The sequence below is a fragment of the Oncorhynchus clarkii genome, chromosome 10 (assembly GCF_045791955.1).
Source record: "Oncorhynchus clarkii lewisi isolate Uvic-CL-2024 chromosome 10, UVic_Ocla_1.0, whole genome shotgun sequence".
NCBI classification, from domain to species: Eukaryota; Metazoa; Chordata; class Actinopteri; order Salmoniformes; family Salmonidae; genus Oncorhynchus; species Oncorhynchus clarkii.
In genome coordinates this window covers 44923720-44938202 of record NC_092156.1, presented here as the reverse complement: position 1 = coordinate 44938202, position 14483 = coordinate 44923720, and the positions used below count along the sequence as shown (strand labels likewise).

The 14483-nt window shown below is 41.2% G+C and overlaps 1 protein-coding gene across 1 annotated transcript; it reads left to right on the top strand.

The window, feature by feature from the left end:
• Positions 1-9087: 9087 nt before the first annotated feature.
• Positions 9088-11595, top strand: LOC139419586 (proteasome subunit beta type-6-like). The gene is made up of 6 exons (XM_071169556.1): positions 9088-9208; positions 9704-9771; positions 9953-10084; positions 10304-10433; positions 10519-10663; positions 11406-11595. The coding sequence occupies exons 1-6, from the start codon at positions 9116-9118 to the stop codon at positions 11531-11533; spliced, it is 696 nt and encodes a 231-aa protein (XP_071025657.1). The 5' UTR covers positions 9088-9115; the 3' UTR covers positions 11534-11595.
• The last annotated feature ends 2888 nt before the right edge of the window (positions 11596-14483 follow it).

Here is a 14483-nt window from a genome sequence, read left to right as displayed (position 1 = left end):
AATTGTGTTTGCAGAATTGTGTATAATAACATAATTGTAAAGCTGTTGTATATGGGAGTGCATGACCGTGGCCTTCTGGCATTGCTTGCAAATGAGCAAGTGACCCCAAACTACAGGGATGAACCCGTGTTCTATTGATAACATCAGACGACTGTCTACGGGTTCCCACTGACCAGCGCCAACCAATCACACAGTGATAGCTCGGTTCAGCGAGCCAATCAATGAGCAGTGCATATGTGCAGTGAGAGGAGATAATCTGTTCATTGCTCAGAGATGAGGGTGAAGTCCAAAGTAACCAGATGCATGAATGTAACCTGATAATATACTAGAGAGCTATCTCAGCTCCAAGAAACTGAATCGCACAGCCTTTCATAGCTGCACAATGACATTTTACATCATATTGTGGAATCTTTAAGCAGGAGAGGAGTTGGGATGATGATGTGTAACTATAGAATGGAAATTAATTGTTTATTTTTATTTGATTTATTTCACCTTTATTTAACCAGGTAGGCTAGTTGAGAACAAGTTCTCATTTACAACTGCGACCTTGCCAAGATAAAGCATAGCAGTGTGAACAGACAACAACACAGAGTTACACATGGAGTAAACAATAAACAAGTCAATAACACAGTAGGAAAAAAAAGAAAGAGTCTATATACATTGTGTGCAAAAGGAACGAGGAGGTAGGCGAATAATTACAAATAATAACAATAACAAGAACAAAATAAAGAAGAAATATGCATTGGAGAGTTCGTAAAGGTAAAGGAATAAGTAAATGTCTGCTTTTTCCCAATATCTTTTTTTGGTGTGCTGCAGAGTGTTTGATGTAGCCTATTGGGTTTTCAGGACCAGTGATTATGTGACGGTTACACTGGGAGAGCATAACTGTACTCAATTCAGCACCATAGCCAAATGTTTTTTTTAAATATATTTAAAAAAACGTTAAATCTTTTTTTTTAAATAAAAACATCAAAAACATAAAACGAAGTGAATTCACAATTCAGATATTCTTCTGCGACCGCTAGGGGGAAATGCAGTTCAATCTAAATCAGGACTGCCCTGGCTACCTACCGGTCGTCACTAGTTACCACAGCCATAAAGCCCGCATGGCCAAATTTCTACAATTTCTCTTCAAGTGATTTTAAACCTAAACTTAACCACACTGCTAACCTCAAGCCTAACCGTAAACTTAAATTAAAACCAACAAGATAATTTTCGTTTTTATTAATTTTTACGATAGGCTTCTAGCCAATTTTGACTTTGTGTCCGTGGTAACTAGTGAAAACCAGAGCGCACAGAAAAGTAGCCTAAATTGATACTGATATTTCAAAACGTCGAAACAACGAAAACAACAAAAAGCTGCTGTTTTTATGAGTGAGTTCTTGTCAGCACTGTCAACACTTTTTATTCAACACTTTTTTGAATGAGTAGCAAAGTGTATTCAGTTGTGTAAAGTACTTAAGTAAAAATACTTGAAAATTCTACTTTAATAGTTGTTGGGGGTATCTGCACTTTACTTGACTATTTATATTTTTTACATGTATGTACTTTTTACTCCCTACATTTTCCATGACACCCAGAAGTACTCGTCTTTGAATGCTTAGCAGGACATGAAAGGGGTCTAATTCACACACGTATCAAGAGAACATCCCTGGTCATCCCTACTGCCTCTGATCTGTCAGACTCACTAAACACATGCTTCGTTTTTAAATTATGTGTGAGAGTTGGAGTGTGCCCCAGCTATCCAATTAAAAAAAAACAAGAAAATGGTGCCATCTGGTTTGCTTAATATAAGGAATGTAAAATGGTTTAGAATTTTACTTCTAACACTTAAGTATATTTAAGTAATTACATTTACTTTTGATACTTAAGAATATTTAAAATATATACTTTTAGACTTTTACTAAAGTAGTTATTTACTGGGTGACTTTCACTATTATTTGAGTCATTTTCTCTTAAGGTATTTTAACTTTTACTCAAGTATGACAATTGGGTATTTTTTCCACCCCTAATCAGTGGTTCCCAAACTTTTCCGGTTACTGTAGGCCTACTACCAAAACTGAAATGTGTGCATCGATAGGCTTGCATCGTTATTATTAGCCGCTGTGTCTTTTTTAAATCGATGAATATTTAACTTTCTCTGGTCATAGGAGTAACAACATGAATTTGTGCATGAGGCAGAAATAATGCGGTGTGACTCGAGTTTAGCCATCAACTTTGTGGCTGTGGTAACTAGTGGAAACCCCTACCAGTCACCTTACTGCTGTCATTTTTTTCTAAACGTGAATTAACAATGTCGTTTAAACGTTCAAACATTCACAACCACTACTGCGGATACTGAAAATAGACACTACTTAATAGTGCTCATAACCCAGACCTTAACCACAAGCTTTGACCCATAACCCTATAATTTGTATACTGTAACGACCCTGGGTTTATAAGGCAATCGACGAGCATGCTCTCGTGCGGCTCAGTCGATAGCGCCGGACCTCGGGCTAGAACGTCGAGTGTTCGAGACCTGCTCCCTGCCTGTTTCATTACGGTGTCAGAAGTGATCGGACCTTGCATCCACAACAGTGCGTGTGCTTGTCCGGTGAGCGCGTTCCTGTAAAACGTAGAGTCGCAAGATAGCGCGAGGACGCGCTCTTTCAAAGTAAGGGTTCGAGACCTGCCTGTTTCATTACAATACATTTGAATGCCTGTAAAATCACGCAGTTTTCAATGGACCCTGTCAAGCTGAGGGTATAATAGGCTAGAAATTGGTAGTTGTTGGCTAAAAAGAGGATGACAGAAAATGTGACAGGCGGCTCTCATCCTACTAACAGTAACATGATTAGACTGTCATGCACAAACATACAATTTTACAGCCAGAAATATTCTGCATACAACCACATTTTACACCATCTGTGTGTAAAATCCTGTTGTGCAGGACACGCCGGCATTCTGTTGGTCTCTAGTGGGGGAAATGTGTAACTGCAAGGTGACCATTTCTCAAAAGCAGCTCATCTGTCACCATCTTTTAGGTCATACAAATACTCTCCTAGTGATGATAAACACCTGGGTTCTGGAATAGAAAAACAACACACACACCAACAATAGGCCATTCAAAGTGACAACTCCATGCCCAAAATGTCATTTTAAAACAGCCAGTGGATTATTCACAGATGGCAGGAGTAATGAGGTCAGACTGTGCCCCTCTCTGTCTCTCTCCCAAAGCCTGATGTTTTGATTTGTCTCAACCTACACCCTATGCCCTCCTCTCTCTTATAAGAACATAATCCCATCCCATCTTTCTCAGAATTCATTTGATTATGTGTGTGTGAAATCAGAAAGCTTCCACTACACTAGGAAATCAGATTTAAAACACATTTCTAAAGAAATCTATTCTCATAGTTAACGGAGTGATTGAATCTGAGAAAGTGCACTCCTAAATCAGGACAGGACATACAAGGTGTTAAAAGGATATGACTATGTTTTGTACCATTAAACATTTGACTATGTATCACTCAATGCAGTGAGAGTGGGGCTACACTCTTTCTTTCTTTCTTTCTTTCTTTCTTTCTTTCTTTCTTTCTTTCTTTCTTTCTTTCTTTAACTCTCTCTCTTTCTCTCTCTCTCTCTCTCTCTCTCTCTCTCCCTCCCTCTCACTCACCTGTATATCATGGCACTGCGTTCAGCCTCACAGTCAGTCAGGGAGATTGCACATTCTCTGAGGTACAGTTCCAGTCTGCGTTTCTCCACCAGCCTGTGGGCGGCCTCCAGGATCTGGGTGGCCATCTCTGACTCACTCCTCTGCTGGGCTCTCCTGGACCCTCTCTTGGCTGTTGTGCCCCCAGCGGATGACGAAGATTTGGGCTTCTTGCTGATGCCATACAGGTCCTCCACCGAAAACTTCCCACCCTTGCCACCGCCACCTCTGCCTCCAGCAAACATGACTGATAAAAGTATTTTGACTGAGGTGAAATTGACTTAGCAAATCTGACTTTCAGAACTTGTTGCCTTGCAAGTCCTCTTTCTGTTGCATTCATGCGGCCAAAAAGTAGACTGGAGACTGAATCCTTGATGATACAGATGTGTTATTAATGCAAAAGAATAACAACAAAAAGTTTGTACGTAAACCAGTGTCACTGTTACAGATCTGATCCTTCACATGCAAGGTTTAGACAAGTAGGATATGATTGAAGACAGAATCAAAAAAAAAAAAAGTATTCACTGGTCCCGCTTATTCAAAACACCTGTGAAACGTCAACAAGTCTTGAATTCTCTTTTCGGATGTCTTTCGCTCCACGGGGAGTTGAGATGTAGCAGGGTGTTGCGTTCCCTCCTCCAAGAGGCGTACGTAACAATCCAGAATCCAGCTAAATGAATCCTAAAGGGACAACAGCATCCAAACACTGGGAAAACAGATCCAAGAGAGATGGACTGATGAGCATTGCTTATTTTGCTGAAGATGGACAGGAACAGCCATCTGAATCTTTATCTCCCTCTCAGATGAGGGACAGAGGGGGATTTATGTTGAAGACCCACCAGTTTACAGTTGCCCAGATTAGCGGGAGACCCAGATGAAGCAAAATAAGAGAGGACCGGGAGACAGGGAGACCAAACCCCTCTACTTACACATCAATCAGCTGTAGTCCCATTTTGAGGTCAAATCTTTATCTCCAGCTCTGGAGATTACAGCCATGTCAATAGCAGCTCAGCCAAGGAGTCTAGAGATCTGTTCTCTGACCTTTTCCTGGGGCATTGACAACCTCAGACTCTTTCACTAGTGTAAAAAAAACAGTCAATTGATTCCAAAATCATTTCAGATATTATCCACCTCGTGAATAGCAGATGTGTTATAACAACCGAGGTTCATGCTCTCCGGCTTCCATTGGCTTCTAGAGCGAAAGGGTGGCTTCCAGCCAGCAGCTGGCACAGGCGTCTGACCAGCGGTGAGTGTTATTGGCAGCTGCTGGGCTAGTGTTCTGGCTGAGCCCCAGCCCGCTCTGGTTTTTCACACGATCCCTTTAGGAGAGCTCTATGAGAGAACATCTCCTCTCCTCATTGGAGAAAAGCCTCTTATGGGCTGCCACTCCATCTCTCACTGCTTAAGTAGGACAGTATGAAGTGGGCTCCTCTGTCTGTCCATCTCCCAGAGACTATTTGGGAAGGAGTGAGAGAAAAGAGGAAGAGGATAAAAGTAAGAGACATATGTAAAGAAGTAGAAAGAGAAAAAGGCGTGCAAACTCATGAACATTCAGAGCAACACACAGTAGGACCGCTAGGTCTCAAAGAATGGGGCCTTAACCAAATTTGTTTCTGAGAAACCAGACTGTAAGTAATGACAGAAAATGATGACTCATCTCAATCAGCCTGTCAAGGCTACAACCCCCCGCCCACTGTCCTAGGAGACATTTGTGGATCCCTAGTCCGGAGCCCTCGTAGAACGCTCAAGTTTTACAGAACAAATTTCCACAGCAAAACAGCCTGACTTTTACTTTATATATTTTGCTATTCTAAACTAAAGAAAACATGTTTACTCCTAATGTGCATGCGGTTTGAAAAATCCATTCTCCACCTATATGGTGACACAGCAATTGACTGTCAAAGTTGAATCTTGAAGTAATCATGGTCATAAGGAATCTGGAACTCTGATTGAATACAACGGGGGGTCTGACTGATGACAGCTTTTGGATGCATGAATGAATGAGCGGACATCGGTGCAGATAAACTCATGGATTCCCTGAAAGCTCATTGACTCTCCAAGAACCCACTCAGTTGTTGTAGTGGATTTATCAGTAGGTCTACTTTCATCAGTTTGTCTTGTGGAGGCGGCAGTAGGGACTATTTCTATGCTGTGTTACTCCTGGTCTATGCTGTGTTACTCCTGGTTTATGCTGTGTTACTCCTGGTCTATGCTGTGTTACTCCTGGTTTATGCTGTGTTACTCCTGGTCTATGCTGTGTTACTCCTGGTTTATGCTGTGTTACTCCTGGTCTATGCTGTGTTACTCCTGGTTTATGCTGTGTTACTCCTGGTCCATGCTATGTTACTCCTGGTTTATGCTGTGTTACTCCTGGTCTATGCTGTGTTACTCCTGGTCTATGCTGTGTTACTCCTGGTCTATGCTGTGTTACTCCTGGTTTATGCTGTGTTACTCCTGGTTTATGCTGTGTTACTCCTGGTTTATGCTGCAGTGTCTTCTAGTAGTGGCGATTATCTGAGATTAATCTTCTCTAAGCACTCCTTTTGATTGACTAAAATCCCACTGGCAGCTGGCTAAGGCCAATCTCTCTCTTTGAAAGAGATTGAAAAAAACAGACCCCAAGATTCTCCAATAGCTAGGCACCTTATAGTTTGGGCAACCATGGTTACCAAGAGTGCGGGAGAGTCAGGGTGTACACATTACTAGGGTGGCCTTTATTCTCCTCCAGTACCTCCAGGAGTGCAGTTCAGTACATTTCAGGTGATGTTTCATATGAGTTTGACCTAAAACATAATTTTATTCAGGGCCTGTCTTCCTGTCTTGACCTATGCCTCAAGGTATTTACACAGAGGAAGAGGTCAGTCGGTGTGGACAACTGACAAATTTTATTTTGCAAACACAACTATTATTTTTCTGATAAAAGTAAAAGTAATGTATTCAAATAAAAAAAATACAAAAATGAATGGTCAGAATAAATGGTCAGGACACTTTTTGTCACTTTTGGTCACTTTTGGTCACTTTATCTTCTGCAGTCAGATTTTATATTATAGTGTTCCCCATCTACACACTATTCCTAGTGTTCCCCATCTACACACTATTCCTACTGAAGCTCACTCAACAAAACGTAGGAGCTGATCGTGGACTACAGGAGACAGCGGGGAAAGCAGCCCCCATCCACATCGACGGGGTCACAGTAGAGAGGGTGAAAAGCTTAAAGTTTCTCCGTGTGCACATCACTGACGACCTGAAATGGTCCCTTCACACAGACACAACCTCAGGATGATGAAGAAATTCAGCTTGGCCCCTAAGACCCTCACAAATTTCTACAGGTGCACCATTGAGAGCATCCTGACGGGCTGCATCACCACCTGGCATGGCAATTGCACCGCCCACAACCGCAGGGCTCTACAGAGGGTGGTGTGGTCAGCCCAACGCATCATCGGGGGAACACTGCCTGCCCTCCAGGACATCAACAGAACTCTGTGTCACAGGAAGGCCAAGAAGATCATCAAGGACCTCAGCCACCCTAGCCAAGGCCTGTTCACCCCGCTACCATCTAGGAGGAGACAGTAGAGGTGCATCACAGCTGGGACCGAGAGACTTAGCTTCTATCTCCAGGCCATCAGACTGTAAAACAGTTACCACTAGCCGACCTCCGCCCAGTACCCTGCCCTGAACCTTAGTCACTGTTACTAGCTGGCTACCACCCGGTACTCGACCCTGCACCTTACCGAGACTGCTTTTCCCTATCTACAGTCATTGAACACTGATCACTTTACAAATGTTTACATACTGTTTTGCCCTCTTTTATATGCATATACTGGTTTCTATTATTGGCTCATCCTTTATAACTACTGCTGTACACACCTTTTCTATTAATATACTGTCTATACTCACCATTATATATATATATATATATATATATATATATATATATATAGTACCAGTCAAAAGTTTGGACACATCTACTCATTCAATGGTTATTCTTAATTTTTTACTATTTTCTATATTGTAGAATAATAGTGAAGACATCAAAACTATGAAATAACACATATGGAATGATGTTGTCGACAAAAAAGTGTTAAACAAATCAAAATATATTTTATATTTTAGATTCTTCAAATAGCCACCCTTTGCCTTATTTTTTCTCATCAGCCGTGTCTTTGTGAGACGGTGAATGGAGTAGGTGAACGGATGATCTCCGAATGTGTGGTTACCACCATGAAGCATGGATGAGGAAATGTGATGGTGTGGGGGTGCTTTGCTGGTGACACTGTCAGTAATTAATTTAGAATTCAAGGCACACTTAACCAGCATTCTGCAGTGATATGCCATCCCATCTGGTTGCGCTTAGTGGTACTATCATTTGTTTTTCAAAAGGACAATGACCCAACACATCTCCAGGCTGTGTAAGGGCTATTTGACCAAGAAGGAGAGTAATGGAGTCCTGCCATAAGATGACCTGGCCTCCACAATCAACCGACCTCAACCCAATTGAGATGGTTTGGGATGACTGCAGAGAGAAGGAAAGGCAGCCAACAAGTGCTCAGAATATGTGGGAACTCCTTCAAGACTGTTGGAAAATCATTCCAGGTGAAGCTGGTTGAGAGAATGCCAAGAGTGTGCAAAGCTGTCATCACGGCAAAGGGTGGCTACTTTGAAGAATTTCAAATCTAAAATATATTTAGATTTGTTTAACACTTTTTTTGTCTACAACATTATTCCATATGTGTTATTTCATAGTTTTGATGTCTTCACTATTATTCTGCAATTTATAAATAGTCAAAATAAAGAAAAGGTGTGCCCAAACTTTTGACTGGTACTGTATATACAGCGAAATGCTTGTGTTTCTAGTGCCAACAGTGCAGTAATACCTATATACAAAACAATATGCAGATAATTGGAAAAGTAAAAAGAAAGAAATATCAGAATGAGCAATGTCTGAGTCTGGAATATATGCGATAACATCTGCAAATCTGTGGACGTGGCCAATAAAATTGGATTTGATTTGTTGCAAAGCTTTCTCCGGTCCCACATGAATCCCACTACATGTTTTTAACCACCAACCCAATCAATAGCAAAAGTACTGGAGCAAAATTCAACCTCCCCCCTAAGGAATAACTTAAAGCAGATCCAATACCAAAGAGTGCTTCTGTTTGAAATATTCTTACTGAGAATATTGTTTTGACAATTCCCTTCTTATCATGTTATTAAAGCCTAAAATAATACTTCTAGTAAGTCTGGCATTTGACCTTGTCATAGATAGTCCAATCATTATCTATCAGTGTCTATCACCTAGAACCCCCACCCCTGGAGTTTATGTAACGTTACTCATGCAATTCAGAAGGTGGCGATATTCAGCACAACAGAATATGTTAAACTAAACCTGTCCACCAGCAAAGGAAGAGCATTATTTAGCTGTTCAAGATGGCTGCGTACATGTCAGCGGGTCGTTCTGAAAAAGCTTTTAGTACACATGATTTTGTACCAGAATGGGCACAAGAAGAAGTTAGCACTGGGGTGAGAAAATTGAATATAGCACCGTTCATCTTACATATCTTTAAGTGAGTTGCCCAAGCTGAACGCCAGGCCGTTTACGTGGCTAGCTAGCTTAGCTAACAATGAGACCGCAGAAGCGCTCGTCTATGTAAAGTTAGTTAGCTAGTCACAGCATTTTACAGATCTTGCCTGGAAACCCGACGTTGAATTGCATTGTCGTGAAGAAATTAGCGTTTGAATCCGGGAAGTTTGCGCTCACGACCTCAACAAGCCAGAAGGTTGAATACAATGGCATGTTAACGTACTTTGCCGGTTGTCGGTGTGGTAGGAATGTGAGACAATGCATCCACAGGAAAGTATAATTACATGTCAATTCAACGTCTGGTTTCCAGGCAATGCTATATCATGAAGTTGCTAGCCAGTTAGCCATTGTTCTCTTCTACATAGCTAATGTCACTGAGATTATTGCCCCCCAAATAAAGCGATAGAATGCTGATTCTTCATGTCTATTTGCAGACAACCATAATGGCAGTGGAGTTTGATGGAGGGGTTGTGATTGGTGCTGACTCCCGAACAACAACAGGGTGAGTTACTTTATATCAAGCAGCTAAATGTTGGTCTCTTGCTGGCTTCCTGATCTAGGTAATAGCAATACTAGCTGACTGATTAATAAGTTGGCCTCTTTTCCACACAAAAAAATCGTAATGTGCCTTTACAGCCAGTACAGCCTAAGTCACAATCCTTCTCTTTTGCATCTGTTTGTAGCGCTTACATTGCCAATCGAGTTACTGACAAGTTGACTCCCATTCACGACCACATCTTCTGCTGCCGCTCTGGGTCTGCAGCTGACACACAGGCTGTTGCTGATGCAGTCACCTACCAGCTGGGCTTTCACAGGTAACACCGTAGGGCCTAGGTTGTATGACTTAAAAAAACAACTTTTTCATTTTTTAAAATAATTGGTTACTTCAACATTGACAAATACCTCTACACTAAAATAACTCCTCAGCGCACAGCAATAGTGTGTCTCTCGATACCACTCAAAAATATTGTCTCAAGCGTGTCTGATTCTACATTTATTCACCATTAAATATAACTTCTCTGGACCTGCTGCAGTATTGAGCTGGATGAGCCTCCACTTGTGCAAACGGCAGCAAACCTCTTCCAGCAGATGTGCTACAGATACAGAGAGGAGCTGATGGCTGGCATCATTGTGGCTGGCTGGGACAAAAGAAGGGGTGGACAGGTGAATTCCCAGCATCTGTATTTGGATCATATACTCTAACCACTTTCCCCTACTGTCTCAAATAATTGTTGTGACTCTTCCCCAGGTGTACACAGTCCCAATGGGAGGGATGATAGTGAGGCAACCAGTGTCAGTAGGGGGTTCTGGTAGCTCCTACATCTATGGCTTCATGGATTCTAACTACAAGCCTGGAATGACCAAGGAAGAGTGCCTTCACTTCTGTACCCAGGGTGAGTAAGGCCAGTGTTTGACAGTCCCGTGTAGTTCAGTTGGTAGAGCATGCAGCGCCAGGGTTGTGGGTTCGATTCCCGCGAGGAACCAGTACAAATAAAATATTAAAGTATGCACTCAAGATCGCTCTGGATAAGTGGAGCTGCTAAATGACTCACTACTGCAAGTCCCTATGGATAAGTGGAGCTGCTAAATGACTCACTACTGCAAGTCGCTCTGGATAAGTGGAGCTGCTAAATGACTCACTACTGCAAGTCGCTCTGGATAAGTGGAGCTGCTAAATGACTCACTACTGCAAGTCCCTCTGGATAAGTGGAGCTGCTAAATGACTCACTACTGTAAGTCTCTGGATAAGAGGAGCTGCTAAAAATGATCAATAGTGTGGGGTAATTCTGGTCCTGGAGAGCCGCAGTGTGTGCAGGCTTTTGTTCAAGCCCTGCAGTAACAAAGCAGATTGAAATATTACTATTAGTGGTGTTTTAAATCGAACACCCTGATTACACGATGAGTTGATTCATTTGAGTCAGTTGTGCTTGAAAAAATGCCTGCACACACAGCAGTCCCTGTAACCCACCTCTGCTCTTCACAATGTCATCCGGTTGTTTCAAATCTCTTCAGCTACTGCTTTTCTAATCTCTTTTCACTCATGAATCATGACCACTGAATTGGAAAAACACTTCATAGTTGAATATGTGATGTGTTGGGACACAGGCTGTGTTGTTAACATCCCTCTCCGTACAGCCCTGGCGCTTGCCATGGAGCGGGATGGTTCTAGTGGAGGAGTGGCCCGTCTGGCAGCCATCACAGAGGAGGGCCTGGAGAGACGGGTTGTTTTGGGACACCAGCTGCCCAAATTCTCCAACACCTAGACAAGGAGCAGAGGGAAGTTGCTGTGCAGACAATGCCCCCCCCTTCAAGTCCATTCACATAACCTTTAAAACCTAGTCCAGTGTCGTTTTTATAAAGTAAAATCTGGTTGTAATAAATAAATACTGAAACGTGAATACATTTGTGTTCTCATGTCTGTTCCCTATTTGATATTATTTCCTGGAAATGAAGTGGAACTTCACACGATATGCTATGAAGGATAACAGAAAAAACGTTTCTTATATGGGATAAAACTCGGACTGTACAGATTAACACAGTACAGTTGGGAAGAGAACTCTCTTGGTGATAGTGGATCAGTAGACTGAGAATTGACCTTGGAGCATGTTTGAGAAAGAGTGAGTCAGTAAATGAGTAAGGACTGTAATATACTGGAGGCAAGTGTGTGTGTGTGTGTGTGTGTGTGTACATGTTAGAGTAAAAAAAGAGAGACTTGAGAGAACGCCCCAGCACACTACAAGGGCATTCATCTGGAATGGAACTAGTTTATTCAGTCCAAATATGGGATGTTTTGCCATTTAACCTAAAATTTGTCAGAAGAACATTGCAGATTAGACAAACATAAAAGGAAAGGTAGCTATGTCTGAAAGGTTACATTGTGTTCACAATAGGCATACACTTGCACACAAAAAAAATTGCACATTTCCATGTGTGATCATTGAAGACATCTTTCAGAGTCCATAGCTAGGTTTTCATCCAATTGGTGACAGATTTTCATGCAAATATTAAAAAACATATGTAAAGAAAATATGCTAATTTGCCCGTCAGTGGTGTTTCCTCAACGTACTTTTTCGGTTAAAAGTCAGTGCGTGACGTAGCCTACGTAGTGCAAAAAATATATTTTTCTGCTTTCATTTTCAGGTACTGAATAAAAATCGCATTTTCAACTCTACGGATAGTTTTGCCACAAATTGATGCATTAAATAGCAAATGTGCTTACTCTTGTCTTGGCTCTTGCGCTCTAACCAATAGCTCGCAGATAGTGAGGTAGGCTAGTCTACATATTTAAGGATAATGGCGATAATAATTTTATTTGTCAAGCATCGATCATGTCACCAGAATAAGATTATCTTTATTTATTGGAAAGGAGCATCAATATCACCTTTCACTTTCACCACCACGTGAATCATTATTTATAGTGGGAGAAACACACGATGTATCATAGCGTGACTCCAAAGTTTACTTCGATATGATGGTTATTATATCAATATTTGAGAATAAAGGCATTTCCACCACCATTTATAGCATAAACGTTACCGACACAAAAAGATCCCACCATGTCGAACAAACTAATTATCGGCATTTTATTAAATTGTACCGAAACTACCTGTTTCCATCACGGCTATTTTTATATATACGGTATGACTTTACAAGCATAACAACTGTGGATGGAAACGTGGTTATTGATTTTAAAAATACATATATTGATCAGATATAATTACAACATAGGTGTAAGGAAATCAAATTAAACAAATTAAATGAATGAAGCAAACAACGTTTAGCAGGCACTAGTTTGCATCAAATCTGCCTTGAGCTTTTGGCCATAGGTTCTCGTGTTCTCAAATGTCCTCTTTGTTCATGCGCCTGGGGAAAAATCATTTGGCATTTTGAATCCAAGCCTGACATACAGTGGGGCAAAAAAGTATTTAGTCAGCCACCAATTGTGCAAGTTCTCCCACTTAAAAAGATGAGAGGCCTGTAATTTTCATCATAGCTACACTTCAACTATGACAGACAAAATTAGAAAAAAAATCCAGAAAATCACATTGTATGATTTTTAATGAATTTATTTGCAAATTATGGTGGAAAATAAGTATTTGGTCAATAATAAAAGTTTATCTCAATACTTTGTTATATACCCTTTGTTGGCAATGACAGAGGTCAAACGTTTTCTGTAAGTCTTCACAAGGTTTTCACACACTGTTTCTGGTATTTTGGCCCATTCCTCCATGCAGATCTCCTCTAGAGCAGTGATGTTTTGGGGCTGTTGGGTATTGGGACAGTGACACATTTTTTCGTTGTTTTGGCTCTGTACTCCAGCACTTTGGATTTGAAATGATACAATGACTATGAGGTTAAGTAGTAGACTGTCAGCTTTAATTTGAGGGTATTTTCATCCATATCAGATGAACCGTTTAAAAATTACAGCACTTTTTGTAAATAAGAATAGAATATGTTTCTAAACACTTCTACATTAATGTGGATGCTACCATGATTACGGACAGTCTTGAATGAATCGTGAATAATGATGAGTGAAAAAGTTACAGACGCACAAATATCATACCCCCAAGACAAGCTAACCTCTCACCATTACAATAACAAGGGAGGTTAGCATTTTGGGGGGTATGATATTTGTGCGGTCTGTAACTTTCATTTTTGAAGAGGGCACTTTGATTCCTCTCCTTTGCCAAGTGAGTTGCTTACGTTGCAAGAACTCAGGATGTATAATTTCAAAAGATAAGCCATTATTTCAGATAATAAGAAGCTTACATTGTGTTGTTGCTCGACAATGTTCAAGTGTTTTCCACACCCTCCGGAGGTCCAAGGTTGTTCCGCTTCAGAGTTCCGAGATTGAGACTGAGCCCAGACCTCCTCCCCCACAGTCTAGCTCCCTGTCACAGAGCAGAGAAGATTTCTGCCACAGGATTCTATGTCAGCCAAGATGACTCACCACCAACAACCTCACTCTATTATAAACATATACAGTATGCAATCAATGTTTGTAAATGCTCCAGTCAAATGCACTCTTACTGATAGTCTGTATCTGTTGTTTCATTAATGAAGAAGTGTCTCCTGAGCCCGCCACATCCGACAGCCCTTTTCAGATGCCGAGGTACTAAAACAAACCTGAAGGCCTAGTGAGTAAACCACAGACGATTAGCCTATGACTTAGTAGCCTAGACATGCGTTTCACTGGGGCTGCCTTTTGTTTAA